Source organism: Camponotus vicinus, unplaced genomic scaffold (assembly GCF_025532165.1).
Source record: "Camponotus vicinus isolate PSW18456_S1 unplaced genomic scaffold, iyCamVici1.0 SCAF_14, whole genome shotgun sequence".
Classification (NCBI taxonomy): Eukaryota; Metazoa; Arthropoda; class Insecta; order Hymenoptera; family Formicidae; genus Camponotus; species Camponotus vicinus.
In genome coordinates, this window is record NW_028141950.1 from 14,294,088 (window position 1) to 14,309,028 (window position 14,941).

At 34.8% G+C, this 14,941-nt stretch overlaps 1 protein-coding gene across 3 annotated transcripts in view; it reads right to left on the bottom strand.

Annotated features, from left to right (window-relative positions):
* Cow (Proteoglycan Cow) overlaps nucleotides 1-14,941 on the bottom strand; it is a 319,843-nt gene that overhangs the window by 54,821 nt on the left and 250,081 nt on the right. Inside the window, exon 10 of one of the 3 annotated variants that reach the window (XM_083088337.1) lies at nucleotides 13,707-14,022. The exons of the other annotated variants lie outside the window; for them this stretch is intronic. Coding sequence (XP_082944463.1) covers nucleotides 13,862-14,022 — 161 coding nt within the window. The 3' untranslated portion in view covers nucleotides 13,707-13,861. Of the gene's footprint in view, nucleotides 1-13,706; nucleotides 14,023-14,941 lie in introns of those variants that run through there. 3 annotated transcript variants of the gene reach the window in all.

Here is a 14,941-nt window from a genome sequence, read left to right on the forward strand (position 1 = left end):
TCATTATTAAAATAACGTTATTTTAAGGAACACGTATTTCTGACGTAATTCTAAGACATTTTCTTCTTTACCAAAATTTTATTTAAAGCATAATTTTATGTTATAAGATAAAATAGTTAGCGACTCATGCGGTGATAATCACCCGTCGGGCGGTCAGCTGCGCCCGCGCTCGCGGCACGCCGCGCCGCTCCTGCCTGCCTTCTGTACCCGACGCGTGATTTACTAACTATTTTTGCTCATAATTCAAAAACTACGCTTCAAATCAAATTTTGGTAAAGGAAAAATTGTCTTAGAATGGTGTCAGGAATACGTCATTTTAAAGACATAACGTTTTTCAGGATCGCCCTGTGTATATATACAGGGTGATTCATATAAAGTGACCGATGTGAATATTAGCTAAAGTTGAAGAGCTATGAAAAAATTTTTATACCATAAGATGTTTGACACAGAGGGGGACATCGTATGGTATAAACGATATTTTTATAGATGAAGGCATTAAGGAGATTTCAAGATCAACTTAATTTTTTTAAATAAATCCCCCTATTTTTTATTACATATTCTTGTAGCTCATCTCGAGAGCTCTCTAAAACACTATAATTAAGTTAGTTTTTGTACTACAATTAAGTACTTTCCGAGTTATGAGGCTTGAAATAATTTCTTAATTTTACATAAACCGTAAAATATCTTGTAAAATATTCATTTTTCGATTATCTTACTTTAATACTTTTACGTACAAAATAATGAGAGGAATCAATTGGTGTAAAGAAAACATATAGTTGTTTCGAAGAAAAAATATGTAATTTGTAATTAACAATTACATATTTTTTCTTAAAAATAATTATGTGTTTTGTTTACACCAATTAATTCCTCTCATTATTTTGTACGTAAAAGTATTAAGGTAAGATAATCGAAAAATGAATATTTTACTAGATATTTTACGGTTTATGTAAAATTAAAAAATGATTTCAAGTCTCATAACTCGGAAAGTACTTAATAAAAACTAACTTAATTATAGTGTTTTAGAAAGCTCTCGAGATGAGCTACAAGAATATGTAATAAAAAATAGGGAGTACCACTTAAAAAAATTAAGTTGATCTTGAAATCTCCTGAATGCCTTCATCTATAAAAATATCGTTTGTACCATACGATGTACCCCTCTGTGTCAAACATCTTTTGGTATAAAAATTTTTTCATAGCTCTTCAACTTTAGCTAATATTCACATCGGTCACTTTATATGTATCACCCTGTATATATACATATATATATATATATATATATGTACACAATACAGGATGTTTGATAATTGATGATTCTTTTTGCAATTCCGAAGTGTGAAGGTAGATTGGCTCAAATTAAGAAGGAAGATCTTCTACTGTTTTGCGATATTCGCAATAATTAACGAAAAATTAATTAAAGAAGATCAGTCAATCCGTGCGAGTATAAGCGCGCGGCGAGAAAGGCTTCAAATGGGCGTATAGACCCATCTGACCTCCTCCCACATACATCCCTATCTTTTCTGGTTCCAAAGAATAGTCAATTATGAAATAAATAGGTGGAAAGTTTTAAATGAACATACATATATATTTTACTAGATATTTTATGGTTAATGTAAACCTGTATATACAAGGTGAGTCTGATAAAACGTCCACCGTGTTTTTCTCGAAAACGGTAAGAGATAGGTAGAAGACATCCATTATGAAGATTGTAGGATAAGTAGGGGCACATACTTTGATGACCTTGAATAACTTTGTATATCCGTTTTTCACATCAAGAATTAAAAAAAAGTTTTTTTTGAAATGGAAAGGGGTACTTTGTAGTCACTCTATCGATAGTACTCAATGAGCTTAATAACTTTTGTATCAGTTTTTTTTTTTAAATTCAATCGTCTCAAGGTATCGACAAAATAAGTCAGAATGAAAATTTGGAAAAATCCAAGCATGTTAAGTCGGGTGATCGACCTCACTTTGGAATAAATACGAGGCAAGAGCTCAACAGAATGTTTCCAAACAAATGGATAGGTAGAAGTGGTCCTGTACTATTTCCTGCGAGATCACCCGACTTAACATGTTTGGACTTTTACCTCTGGGGAAGAGTGAAGGAGTTAGCCTATTTTCAATGTCCTACCACTCGAGAAAGTATGATAGAAAGAATTAAAATAATTTTTCGCGAAATAACCACACAGGAGTTAGAAGAAGTACAAGCAAACTTTCCGCGAAGACTACAGGCATGTCTGGCTCAACGTGGTGCACATTTTGAACACTTGCTACAGTAAGTGTACTACAGTAAGTACAGTTAGGAATAATAAAAAAATTTATTCCAAATTTTCATTCTGACTTATTTTGTCGATACCTTGACAACGGTTGAATTTTCGAAAAAAACTCTGATACAAAAGTTATTAAGCTCATTGAGTACTATCGATAGAGTGACTACAAAGTACCCCTCTCCATTAAAAAAAAAAATTTTTTTTTAATTCTTGATGTGAAAAACGGACATTCAAGGTTATTCAAGGTCATCAAAGTATGTGCCCCTACTTATCCTACAATTTTCATAATGGATGTCTTCTACCTATCTCTTACCGTTTTCGAGAGAAACACGGTGGACGTTTTATCAGACTCACCCTGTATGTATTGTTACGTCCAGACCCTTGAAAGGTCGGGCCATCTGAAAGGACGCAACCTACTTAGCCGGTGACACACTTCGCGGGCGTGTGTACAGATCGGGTCGAGCGCACTGTCAGGGGCCTGGCATAGGTCAGTGACCGGGATAGTCCCCCCTTTAACTCTGTGAGTGTCCTAGGCCGTTACGCTCGTCGGTCCCTTTTTGATAAGAGAATCGAATCTCTTTTACTCGGGACAGGACCCTGTGCGATTTCGGAATTCAGGGAATGAGAACGGGTAGAAAAATAAATGAAGGTTTTATCGTAAATTATAATTTATTCACTAATTAGTTGCTTGAGAAATGAAACATATTTACAGTTATATAACTATTTTTTTTTAAATGCAAAGATATAATTTTCTGTGTGCTGTTTTTGTGTGTGTATGTGTGTGTGGGGAATTTCGCGGGTGTTACATAAGTTCGGGGGTCATCAGCCAGGATAAATAGAGAGAAGAGCTCTAACCTTAATAAATTAATCCTGGCTGGATTTTACAATTTTATTTCCTGTTATTTAAAATTTTTCTATCTAAACATGTGTATTATAAAGAAAGGGGAGAGGACAAAGGGTCAAGGATTTTCAAATTGGATAATGGACGGAGGGAATTTTTTCCACATAGCTTGGATTGGAACTCCTAGTGGAAATTGGGAACCGGGGAGGTACCAGGGGATGATTAAGTTAGAAGGAGCGGTGGTTAGGTAATGTAATAATTCCTCGTGGTCCACTGGACCAGGGCCCACGCAGAAGGCTCTTTCTGGTAGGAGGAAATCGAGGAGGGGGAATTGAGGTAGGAAATAATTCAACGGATCGGGATCGGTGGGTTCACGGGTTTCATGAAGGTGAGAGGGGTCAGCGGAATTAGAGGAGGGCTCGGAATTACACGAATCTTCGTCTAAATCGGGGAGATCTCTCGCGAAATCTTCGAGAGTTTCGCCAATTTCGGAAGAATTCGAATGATCATAGACTGAAGGAGAGGGAGGATCGGATAGCTCGAAAGGATCTGGATCGAAAGTCGAGGGTGATAACTGCTATGGGAGGAGTACGCTCCCGGACAGGAGGGGGAACGAGGGGGTTCGGGAGAGGAGACCGGAGAATAGCTAGGAGGTAGAAGTGTTTCTTGTAGGTCAGGATTTTGTAAATTATTATTACTATTATTACTATTATTACTATTATTATTAATATTATTACTATTATTATTAATATTGTTCGAGGTAGAAGGGGAGTCCGCTACGTTATCTGTTTCTACGCTTTTATTCGAGGGTTGGTTCTCAATGGGGGGTGTGGTTGCTGTAGTCAATTTCTTTTTGAGTGCCCGATTCCAACGATTCCGGCGCCGCAACGCTGCTCGGTGTTTACCGTGGCCCGGCACTAATAATAATTTAACGGTGAATGAGGGAGTTTAAAATATAGTTAAGGTGTCGTCGCTAACTAATTACCGTTAACTCTATTACAGTTGTCATCGGGAAAAGATACTTAAATCTTAGACGGGATAGTAGCCCGTTTATATTCTTAAATTTAAACTGATCTTAATTTGTTGATTATTGATAATGAAATAATATAGATGAAGGGATAGTTAAGAGAAAAAAAAAGAAATGAAAGAAAATAACGTAGTTTGCAAATGGTTTCAAAGAAAAGTTTCAAATTTAGGAGAGTTCAATCGGGAATCGGTTTTCGGAGATTTGAGCCGGATTAGAAATCGTTCGCGAACCGCCTTGTGGAGATTCTAGGCGAACGGAGAATAGTTCGCGAACCGCCTTGCGGAGATTCTAGGCGAACTGGGAATCGTTCGCGAACCGCCTTACGGAGATTCTAGGCGAACTGGGAATCGTTCGCGAATCGCCTTGCGGAGATTCTAGGCGAACGGGAATCGTTCGCGAACCGCCTTGCGGAGATTCTAGACGAACGGGGAATCGTTCGCGAATCGCCTTACGGAGATTCTAGGCGAACGAGAAGGAACGAGGAAGATGATTAGGAAGAGGAAAGAGACAAGGAGTAATTAAACGATTATTAAATTATTGAAATTTATTTTCCAGAAAATGGATGTTGATAATTTCTTTAATTTATCTATCAATTAAAGTAGTGATTAGAGATTAATTGGTCAAGGATCATTTCTAATGACAATCAGTTAACAAATGAGGGGAAAGAGAAAATAAAATTAAATCGGACTTACTACTTATAGCGAGCGTTGAGGTAGAAACTAAATCGAATAGAACGCAGCTTGAACCCCTTGGTTCCAGAGTAGGCAGGTCTCGCAAGTGGAGAACAAGTGGCTTAGTCGATGGGGACTGGCACTTCACTCACACTTCACGTGTTTAGTCAAATGATTCACGAAAATTTCGTTGATGCTGAACTATCCGACTTTTCGTTTAATATTAATTGATTGGAAAGACTGCGTATTGTCGTACTGTTGAGAAAAACTATGAACTGCCGGAAGACTATGAACTGCCGTAAAATTTTTGTATAGTGAACTGTGTGTCCGCGACTTCAGCTCGCGAGTTTTAAAGTTTTTGCTCCTCCTCCCTTCTGGATGGTGGGAATCTTTTTTAGTCGAATGAAATAATTTCTAATACTCCTTTCTTAAAGTCAAGGAGCCTGATTTTTAGGAGGAGAGGGGTGTCTTAAGATTTTAATTGATTAAGCCCTTTAGCTCGGGACTTAGCTCCATCCAGTAGAGAATGGGAGTGAGCTGATTATCTTATCGTTTAATGATTTGGCGATTCGGAGAACGCTTGAGGGTGACCTGTCGAACGAGCGCACGTGCACTATCAATTTCAAGAGGTTCGTCTTATGTTTAGATTTTGTCAATCTTCCCGAGGACCAGTGGATCTTTGTTTTAGAAATGCCTGAGATAGAGCGGTTTCGAGAGTAAAGCTATACCAATAAATACGGGGCTGTTGGAATCTCTTATAATAATTTCGCGTCTCACAATTCAAGAATTTATTTAGTGTTCCGTTAGCGCTATCTCGATTGGCCATTCTCCGTATTAGATTTATTAGGTTTTAATGGTTATATACACGGGTTAGGTTGCGTTCTTCCACGCGCTATCATTATTCTTAAGAAGAATCGCTTTGCATTTCAAATGCAAGTCGATCCTTGGTTTCTTTCTTCCACGATATCGTTTCGAGGAAAGAAAAGAATCGTGGAGTCCACCGGACGTAACAATATATATATATTAGGGCTTAAAAATTTATACGAATCTGACGCTATCCGGATACCCGATTATTCGGATAGCAGAAATAAATGACGCTTTAAATTCGGGTTATCCGGATCCGCGAATCTTATAAGATACACGAACATTTGAAGCGTCGGATCCAGATTCGCATTTTCGCGGAACCGAATCTAAGATTGCGGCGAGATCGGTCAGCGTAGCGTAGTAAGCCTAGATTTCTCTCGAAAATTTGACAATCAATAAATCAATATATTTTATTTGTCATGTCACATCACATCACCTGAGCCGATTGCCGGGGATCGTACATTTCTACGGATTTCTGGAGAATTATCGTTTTATTTCGTTATGTTTATATTTATACTGTTTATTTGGTTTACATTTTGGAAAAGGTCTCTTCGTATCATTTTTTCGCTCGCATTTATATAATTTAAATAATGTTCACACATTTTCGCGTAAATTTTTATTAATTATCCGAATTGGTTATTCTCTCGAAAATGAATATTATATATCAACAATAATTTTTCTTACATTTATCGAGACACTTTACACATTATCTTAAGTTAAGTCTGAAATAAAGCATATATAAAGATCTTTTTTTTTCTGCAAAGTGTTGCAAGTTGCGAGAACAAGATGTTAAGCAGTTGGGTTTGGAAGCATTGTCTACGTTCAGTGGATGGTTCAGAAGCAACCTGCAAAATATGCGATATAGTACTTCGGACAAAAGGCTCAACATCCTCTATAAATAATCATCTACGAATTGTCCATGGCATGATCGAAGACAACGCAGAAAGTAGAAAACGAAGGTAAGCATTCTGTTATATAATTTTATTTACAGTAATATAAAGGGATTTTTACATTAAAAGTAGATATTTTGATAGTAATTTATGCAATTACATTCATCTGACATGGCAAACTGACGTAGCAATCTTTTATATGTTTATATTTTCCTTCAAAGAATAATATTTTCCTGTATAATCCTTTCCTTCCCTTTCCTTTTAGTCATATCGACGACACATTTCAAGACGACAAATCCTATGAAGATGATCCCTGTGTTGCCAGCTCGTCATCGTTGCGTGCATCAAATGAATGTATCCTGAATAATGAAATGCGTAGCCAAAACCTCCGTGCAGTCGCGACAGAAACGTCGATTATTGCGTCAAAATTCTTGCGGACAAGTTAACGTTAGCTCACGGCCGTGTAGTACAGAAAGAGCTGAACTCCTTGACAGAGCTGCAATTAAAATGGTAGTATCGAATCAACTACCACTTTCATTTATCGGTAGTACCGGATTCCGCGATTTTATGAAATTAGTCGAACCAAATTACAAAGTGCCGTGTGAAAAAACATTTAAAAATAGATTAATGCTTGTTTACGATAATATTAGCTCGTAAATTAAAACAGAATTAAATGCTGCCTTATCGGTTTCTTTTTCAACCGATTGCTGGACTTCGAGATCTGAAGATTCTTACATCACTGTAAATGCTCACTTTATAAATGACAAATGGGAAGGAAAGTCCTACAATTTAATCACGACAGCAATGCACAAAGCGCATACAAGTATAAACTTAGCTAGCCAAATTAACTCGATCATAAAAGACTGGGAATTAACGGATAAAGCAATGACGATTGTCACCGATAATGCAGCAAATATGCTCGGGGCTCTCAAAAATATAGACGCTGAAATAAAATCAAGCATCCTGTGCAACTCATACTCTACAACTAAGTGTAAAAGAAGGCCTAAATGAGTTCATGATAAATCGAATTTGTTGTACTGTAAAAAAAATTGTATCTATTCCATCACTCATACAGGGTGTCCCGAAACTAACGCTTGATATTTTAAAGGCAGATTCTCTGACCAATTTAAAAACGATTTTTCCTCAGCGAAAATGTCGCGGCACTAATAGTTTTCGAGTTATAAACGATTGAAAATAAAGGGTTTTTCGCAAACTAAGGCTTATGGGAATAAAATATTAATAAAGTCACATTCTTTAGTTAATTTTAGGTAAAGTTTACTTTAATGGGATTTTAATTTAAGGTTTAGTTAGAAAGATACATGATGACAAAAATTGGGAATATGCAAAAAATAATGATCTCCCTCGACATTTTCGCTGAGGAAAAATCGTTTTTAAATTGACCAGAGAATCTGCCTTTAAAATATCAAGCGTTAGTTTCGGGACACTCTGTATAAAGCAAGCAATGCACTTGAAGAACAACAAAAATTAATTTAATAAGGCAGATTTAATAAGGCAGATTTAATAAGGCGGGAATAAGGCAGATTATTCGTACACATGTAAAGATGTTATGTGAGCAAAATGTTACAAATAACAATAATAGTAGCAATTTACCTGCATCAAGCAGTGCCCTTGATTTTCTTTTCGGAACACAGCCAAACAATCGCGACACAAACACGCAGTTTGATCTGTATCTAACCGAACCGCAGATTGGACATAACTGTGATATATTTAAATGGTGGAAATCGAACAAAGAACGCTTTCCCGCTATAGCCTTGCTTGCAAAAAAATTTTTAGGAATTCCGTCTACCTCTGCCAACGCTGAACGCGTATTTTCGACAGCAGGAAATATTGTTTCTGCTAAACGAAGTTCATTACTGCCTGAAAATGTTAATGTACTTATATTTCTTTTTCAAAATCGACAATTGTTGAAAGATCCTCTCGAAAATGAAACGAGTATGTAATAAAAATAAATAAAAATTTTTTTATTGATCTGTGTGCAAATTTAATTGATTTATGTGCAAATTTAATTAATGAATGTGTCTTTACTCTTTACAAGAGCAGGGACACAGGGAAATAGTTATAGTCCAGTCAAATAGGATATGACTAAAAGGAAAGGAAAGGGAAGGAAAGGATTATACAGGAAAATATTATTCTTTGAAGGAAAATATAAACATATAAAAGATTGCTACGTCAGTTTGCCATGTCAGATGAATGTAATTGCATAAATTACTATCAAAATATCTACTTTTAATGTAAAAATCCCTTTATATTACTGTAAATAAAATTATATAACAGAATGCTTACCTTCGTTTTCTACTTTCTGCGTTGTCTTCGATCATGCCATGGACAATTCTTAGATGATTATTTATAGAGGATGTTGAGCCTTTTGTCCGAAGTACTATATCGCATATTTTGCAGATTGCTTCTGAACCATCCGCTGAACGTAGACAATGCTTCCAAACCCAACTGCTTAACATCTTGTTCTCGCAACTTGCAACACTTTGCAGAAAAAAAAGATCTTTATATATGCTTTATTTCAGACTTAACTTAAGATAATGTGTAAAGTGTCTCGATAAATGTAAGAAAAATTATTGTTGATATATAATATTCATTTTCGAGAGAATAACCAATTCGGATAATTAATAAAAATTTACGCGAAAATGTGTGAACATTATTTAAATTATATAAATGCGAGCGAAAAAATAATACGAAGAGACCTTTTCCAAAATGTAAACCAAATAAACAGTATAAATATAAACATAACGAAATAAAACGATAATTCTTCAGAAATCCGTAGAAATGTACGATCCCCGGCAATCGGCTCAGATGATGTGATGTGACATGACAAATAAAATATATTGATTTATTGATTGTCAAATTGTTGAGAGAAATCTAGGCTTACTACGCTACGCTGACCGATCTCGCCGCAATCTTAGATTCGGTTCCGCGAAAACGCGAATCTGGATCCGACGCTTCAAATGTTCGTGTATCTCATAAGATTCGCGGATTCGGATAACCCGAATTTGAGATCCGAAGTGTAATCGATCTCGGATACTCGGATAATAATTTACCCGAATACTTAGGAGGCCTAATATATATATATATATATATATATATATATATGTGTATATATATATATATATATATATATATATATATATATATACAGGGTGAGCCATTTTAATTAACGCACGCAATTATTTCGGAAACAAAGCATTTTAGAGAAAAATGTTTCAGACAAAAGTTTTATGGTTTCGAGGGGGCCATAAGATGGTATCATTGGTTTGACACTAAAGAGTCATTTGAAGGTCACGTGAAGGTCACTTCAATTTTTTTTAATGGAATACCCTATATATTTTTGCACACTCTTGTAGCTTATCTCGAGAGCTTTCCAAAACACTATAATTAAGTACCTCTTCGTTAAGTACTTTTTGAGTTATGAGGCTTGAAATAATTTCTTAATTTTACATAAACCGTAAAATATCTTGTAAAATATTCATTTTTCGATTATCTTACCTTAATACTTTTACGTACAAAATAATGAGAGGAATCAATTGGTCTAAAGAAAACACATAGTTGTTTTGAAGAAAAAATATGTAATTTGCAATTAACAATTCCATATTTTTTCTTCAAAACAACTATGTGTTTTCTTTAGACCAATTGATTCCTCTCCGAGATAAGCTACAAGAGTGTGCAAAAATATATAGGGTGTTCCATTTAAAAAAATTGAAGTGACCTTCACGTGACCTTCAAATGACTCTTCAGTGTCAAACTAATGATACCATCTTATGGCCCCCTCGAAACCATAAAACTTTTGTCTGAAACATTTTTCTCTAAAATGCTTTGTTTCCGAAATAATTGCGTGCGTTAATTAAAATGGCTCCCTGTATATACATATATACAGGGTGGGCCATTTTAATCCGTCCACGGGAATATCTCCTCAGGTAGGGGCGATAGCGGAAAATGTCTCAGACAAAAGTTGTATGGCTTGAAGGGTCCATAAGATGGTGTCAGTGGTTTGACCTTGAAAAGTCGTTTGAAGGTCACGTGAAGGTCACCTTCAATTTTTTAAATTACCCCCCTATTTTTTAAATTAACCCCCTATTTTTTATTACTTATTCTTGTAGCTTATCTCGAGAGCTTTCCAAAACACTGTAATAAAGTATTTCTTCATTGAGTACTTTTCGAATTATGAGGCTTGAAATAATTTCTTAATTTTACATAAACCATAAAATATCTAGTAAAATATTCATTTTTCGATTATGTTACCTTAATACTTTTATGTACAAAATAATAAGAGGAATCAATTGGTGTAAAGAAAAAACATAGTTGTTTAAAAAAAAAAATGTAATTGTTAATTGCAAATTAATTGCAAACACCCTGTATATACATATCATACTCCTTAATATCCCACAATCTTTATTTAAAACCATCCAGTTTTTTCCATATCTAAAGTTGTTTCCAAGATTCAATGATTGGATCAAACTTTAGAGACTTTTATAGTTTATGTAAAATTAAGAAATTATTTTAAGCCTCATAACTTGTAAAATACTTGAAAATACTTAAAATACTTAAAATACTTGAAATGAAAAAATACTTTATTATAATGTTCTGAAAATGTCTCAACAAGGATATTCAATAAAAAAATATACAATAAAAAAGGAGAGTTCCATTTAAGACAACATAGATCACATTGACTTAACCTTGAAAAGGTCATTCAAGGTCAAGTCTATATTTTCATAATCTATCCTCTTTAATATCCTATATCTTTGGTCTGAAACGTTTTTCCATATCTAAAACCGTTTCCAAGATCCAATGATTGGATCAGATTTTAGAGACACCCTGTTTATATACAGGATTTCTCATTTTAAGTTTTTCCAGTAGAATATTTCTTTAAGAAAGTATTTCAGGAAAAAATATTTCAGACAAAAGTTGTAGAGTTTTAAAAGTTCAATTAAGTAGTCATATCCGTTTGACTTTGAGTGGAAGGGTCAAGGTCATATAAAATTCAACTTTGTTTTCTTAAATGGAATCCCCTATTTATTTATTGCATATTTTTGTAGCTTATCTCGAGGGCTATCTAAAACACTATAATAAAGTATCCTTTTATTAAGTACTTTTCGAGTTATAAGACTTGAAATAATTTCTTAATTTTACATAAACCATAAATAACCTAGTAAAATATTCATTTCTTAACTCAATTTTTACCTTAACTTTTATGCACAAAATAATGTGGAACCAATTGATGTAAAGAAAACAGTTGTTTTTAAGAAAAAAAAAATATGTGTTAATTGCAAATTTATGCTGACACGCTGCGCAAATTGCGCGCGTCGTCCTTGATTCATGCGTAATCCAAAACGCTTATATTAGTTAGTTTAAAGTTGCCTTCATTAAAAAAGTAAGGTAAATATCTAGAAGAATGGCAACCTTATCAATGACCTTGACCTTGATACATGGTGAGATTGCCGTTCTTCTAGATTCTAGATATTTACTGTTTCTTGAAATTGAACTCGTACAAATATTATTTCTCAAATTAAATTGAAACGTTTTTATTATCATATATCTCACTCAAAAGACATGTACATAACAATCATAACAAAAGCATATTGTCTTTATCGTATCGAGCGCTCTTGATAGAGAAACTAATTAAATTAAAAATGCGATTGATTCAAATTATTTCAAACATATCGCCCACCAAGATTAGTAATAATCTTTTCCTTTATCATTAACTGGTAGTTTACATAGCTTATTAATAGCACGCTTTGTTATGCCATTTGCAGTTTTAACAGATACAACCCGAACAGAATTATCCTTTCCTCGATGTAACTCAACGACTCTTCTTAATTTCCATTGATAGGATAGAGTGTGTTCTTCTTGTAGAATAACTAAATCGTTGATTTGAAGATCTTGTTGAATTTTTCTCCATTTAGAACGTCCTTGCAAAGAACTAATATATTCAGCCGCCCATCTTTTCCAGAAATTTTGAAATGTTTTTTGCACTAGTTGCCATCAATTTGAACGATGAATATTTATATCCTTGAGGTCAGATTCTGAAAGACATGTGATTGGTCCTCCTATGAGGAAATGTCCTGGTGTAAGAGGCTCTAAATCAGATGGATCATTCGACAAAGCATATAAAGGACGTGAATTTAAGCAGGATTCAACTTGTACAAGCGCGGTACATAATTCTTCAAAGGTGAATAAGGAATTTCCCATCACAGTTCTTAGAAGATTTTCACAAGATTTTACACCTGCTTCCCATAGTCCACCAAAATGAGGAGAATAAGGTGGAATAAAAATCCATTGAATTCCTTCTGTTGTCAAGTTGTTGCTTAATGGTCCCTTTACTTGATGATGAAGAAATGTATATATTTCGCTGATTTCTCGTTGAGCACCCTTGAAGTTAGTAGCGTTGTCACTGTAAATTTTTTGTGGACAACCTCTTCTTCCTATAAAACGTTTTAAAGTTGCTAAAAAAGTTTCGGTACTCAAATCACTCGCTGCTTCTAAATGTATAGCTTTTGTTGCAAAGCAAATGAACAATGCAATATAACTTTTGTTGGTTTTGCGACCTCGTCCCTTATTTAGCAAGGTAATAATAGGACCGGCAAAATCTACGCCGCAAATAAAAAATGGTCGCATTGGTGTAACACGATCAACGGGTAAATCTCCCATTAATTGTAAGGATGAATGAGGACTGTTGCGTAAACACCATACACAGGAATGATAAATCTTACGAACGATATCCCTTCCACGTAAAGGCCAATATTTTCGACGAATAGCCGCTAAAAGTGCTTGTGGGCCAGAATGCAGAAGACGTTTATGCTCTCTCTCGATCAATAGTCTGGTTAATATATGATTGGAGGACAATAAAATAGGATGTTTTTGAGCAAATGATAGTGGCGCATGACGTAATCGATCTCCTACCCTGAGCAGATCTTTGCCATCTATGAAAGGATGTAAAGATAATAACTTGCTAGATGTTTTCAAATTTTTGTTTTGTCGTAGAGTTGAAATTTCACTACAAAATGCCTGGTTTTGCATGTCCTTGATTAAATATAATCTTGCTGTTTCAATTTCAGCTACACTTAGATGTTCAACTTGCTTCTTATCACTAGATCTGGAATTAAAAATAAATCGAAGACAGTATGCAAATATACGTTCTATTTTGCTCAGATTAGATATTCTAGAATATAAAGTTTGGAAAATAGATTCTTGTGTTATAATATTGTGGCAAGACGATTTAGAATTTCTTTCTTCGACCTTGATTTCCTTCGTTTTAGTAAAATGTGCTTCAGTGAAATCTAATTGAGATTGAATCCTGACCGAATCATTAGATATCCATGACGGACCTTCCCATCATATGCTGCAAGTTTGAAGTACTTTGGGAAATGCTCCTCTTGACAATAAATCCGCAGGGTTGTCTTCACTCTTGACGTGCGCCCACATTTCCGCCGGTAAAATGCTAAAAATTTCAGAAACTGGATTAGCAACAAATGGTTTCCATCGTGATAAGTTTCCCTTTATCCAATATAAAGTAATCAAAGAATCTGTAAAGGCAAATATTTCATGGAATTCAAATTTACAAGCTTGTTTCACTTGTTGTAGTAAACGTGATAAAAGTAACGCGCTGCATAATTCTAAACGTGGAATTGAAACGGTTTTGATCGGAGCAACACGTGATTTGAAACATAACAATCGTGTTACTTGCTTTTCCTTATCTCGAGTCTTAACGTAAATATATGCTCCATAGGCATCCTTAGACGCGTCGCAAAATTCATATAAAATCAAATCATTAGAAATATTTTTACTGGAAATCTTACGAGGTATATAAAAAATATTGGAATTTGATCATTCATTTTTGAGCTTATTCCATCGATTTAAAATATTTGCGGGTAACTCGTGATCCCAATCAATATTTTCCTTCCAAGTTTCTTGCATTAACAATTTTGCTAATGTTATAATGGGACCTAAGAGGCCTAAGGGATCGAAAAGCTTGCTGATTTCTGATAGTAACTCTCGTTTTGAATAAACTTCCTTGTGAAACTTTGCTGTGAACATATCAGTATTCGGATCCCAAACTAAACCAAGTGTTCTTATAGTATCGTTGAGTTTTAAATTCACTCCTGAAATCCTTTCTTGTTTGTTTAAATCATGTAGAACCTCCATAACATTAGATTGCCATTTGTGAACTTTGAAACATCCCTTACTCATTAATTCGGATATTTGATTTTGTAACGCCTTGGCTTCATCTATATTTTGCGCTCCGCTAATAATATCATCAACGTACATATCGTTTAACATACATTTAGTTGCTAAAGGAAAAATATCCTTGCCTTCTTCGGCCAATTGTCGTACACTTCTAATAGCTAAATATGAAGCGC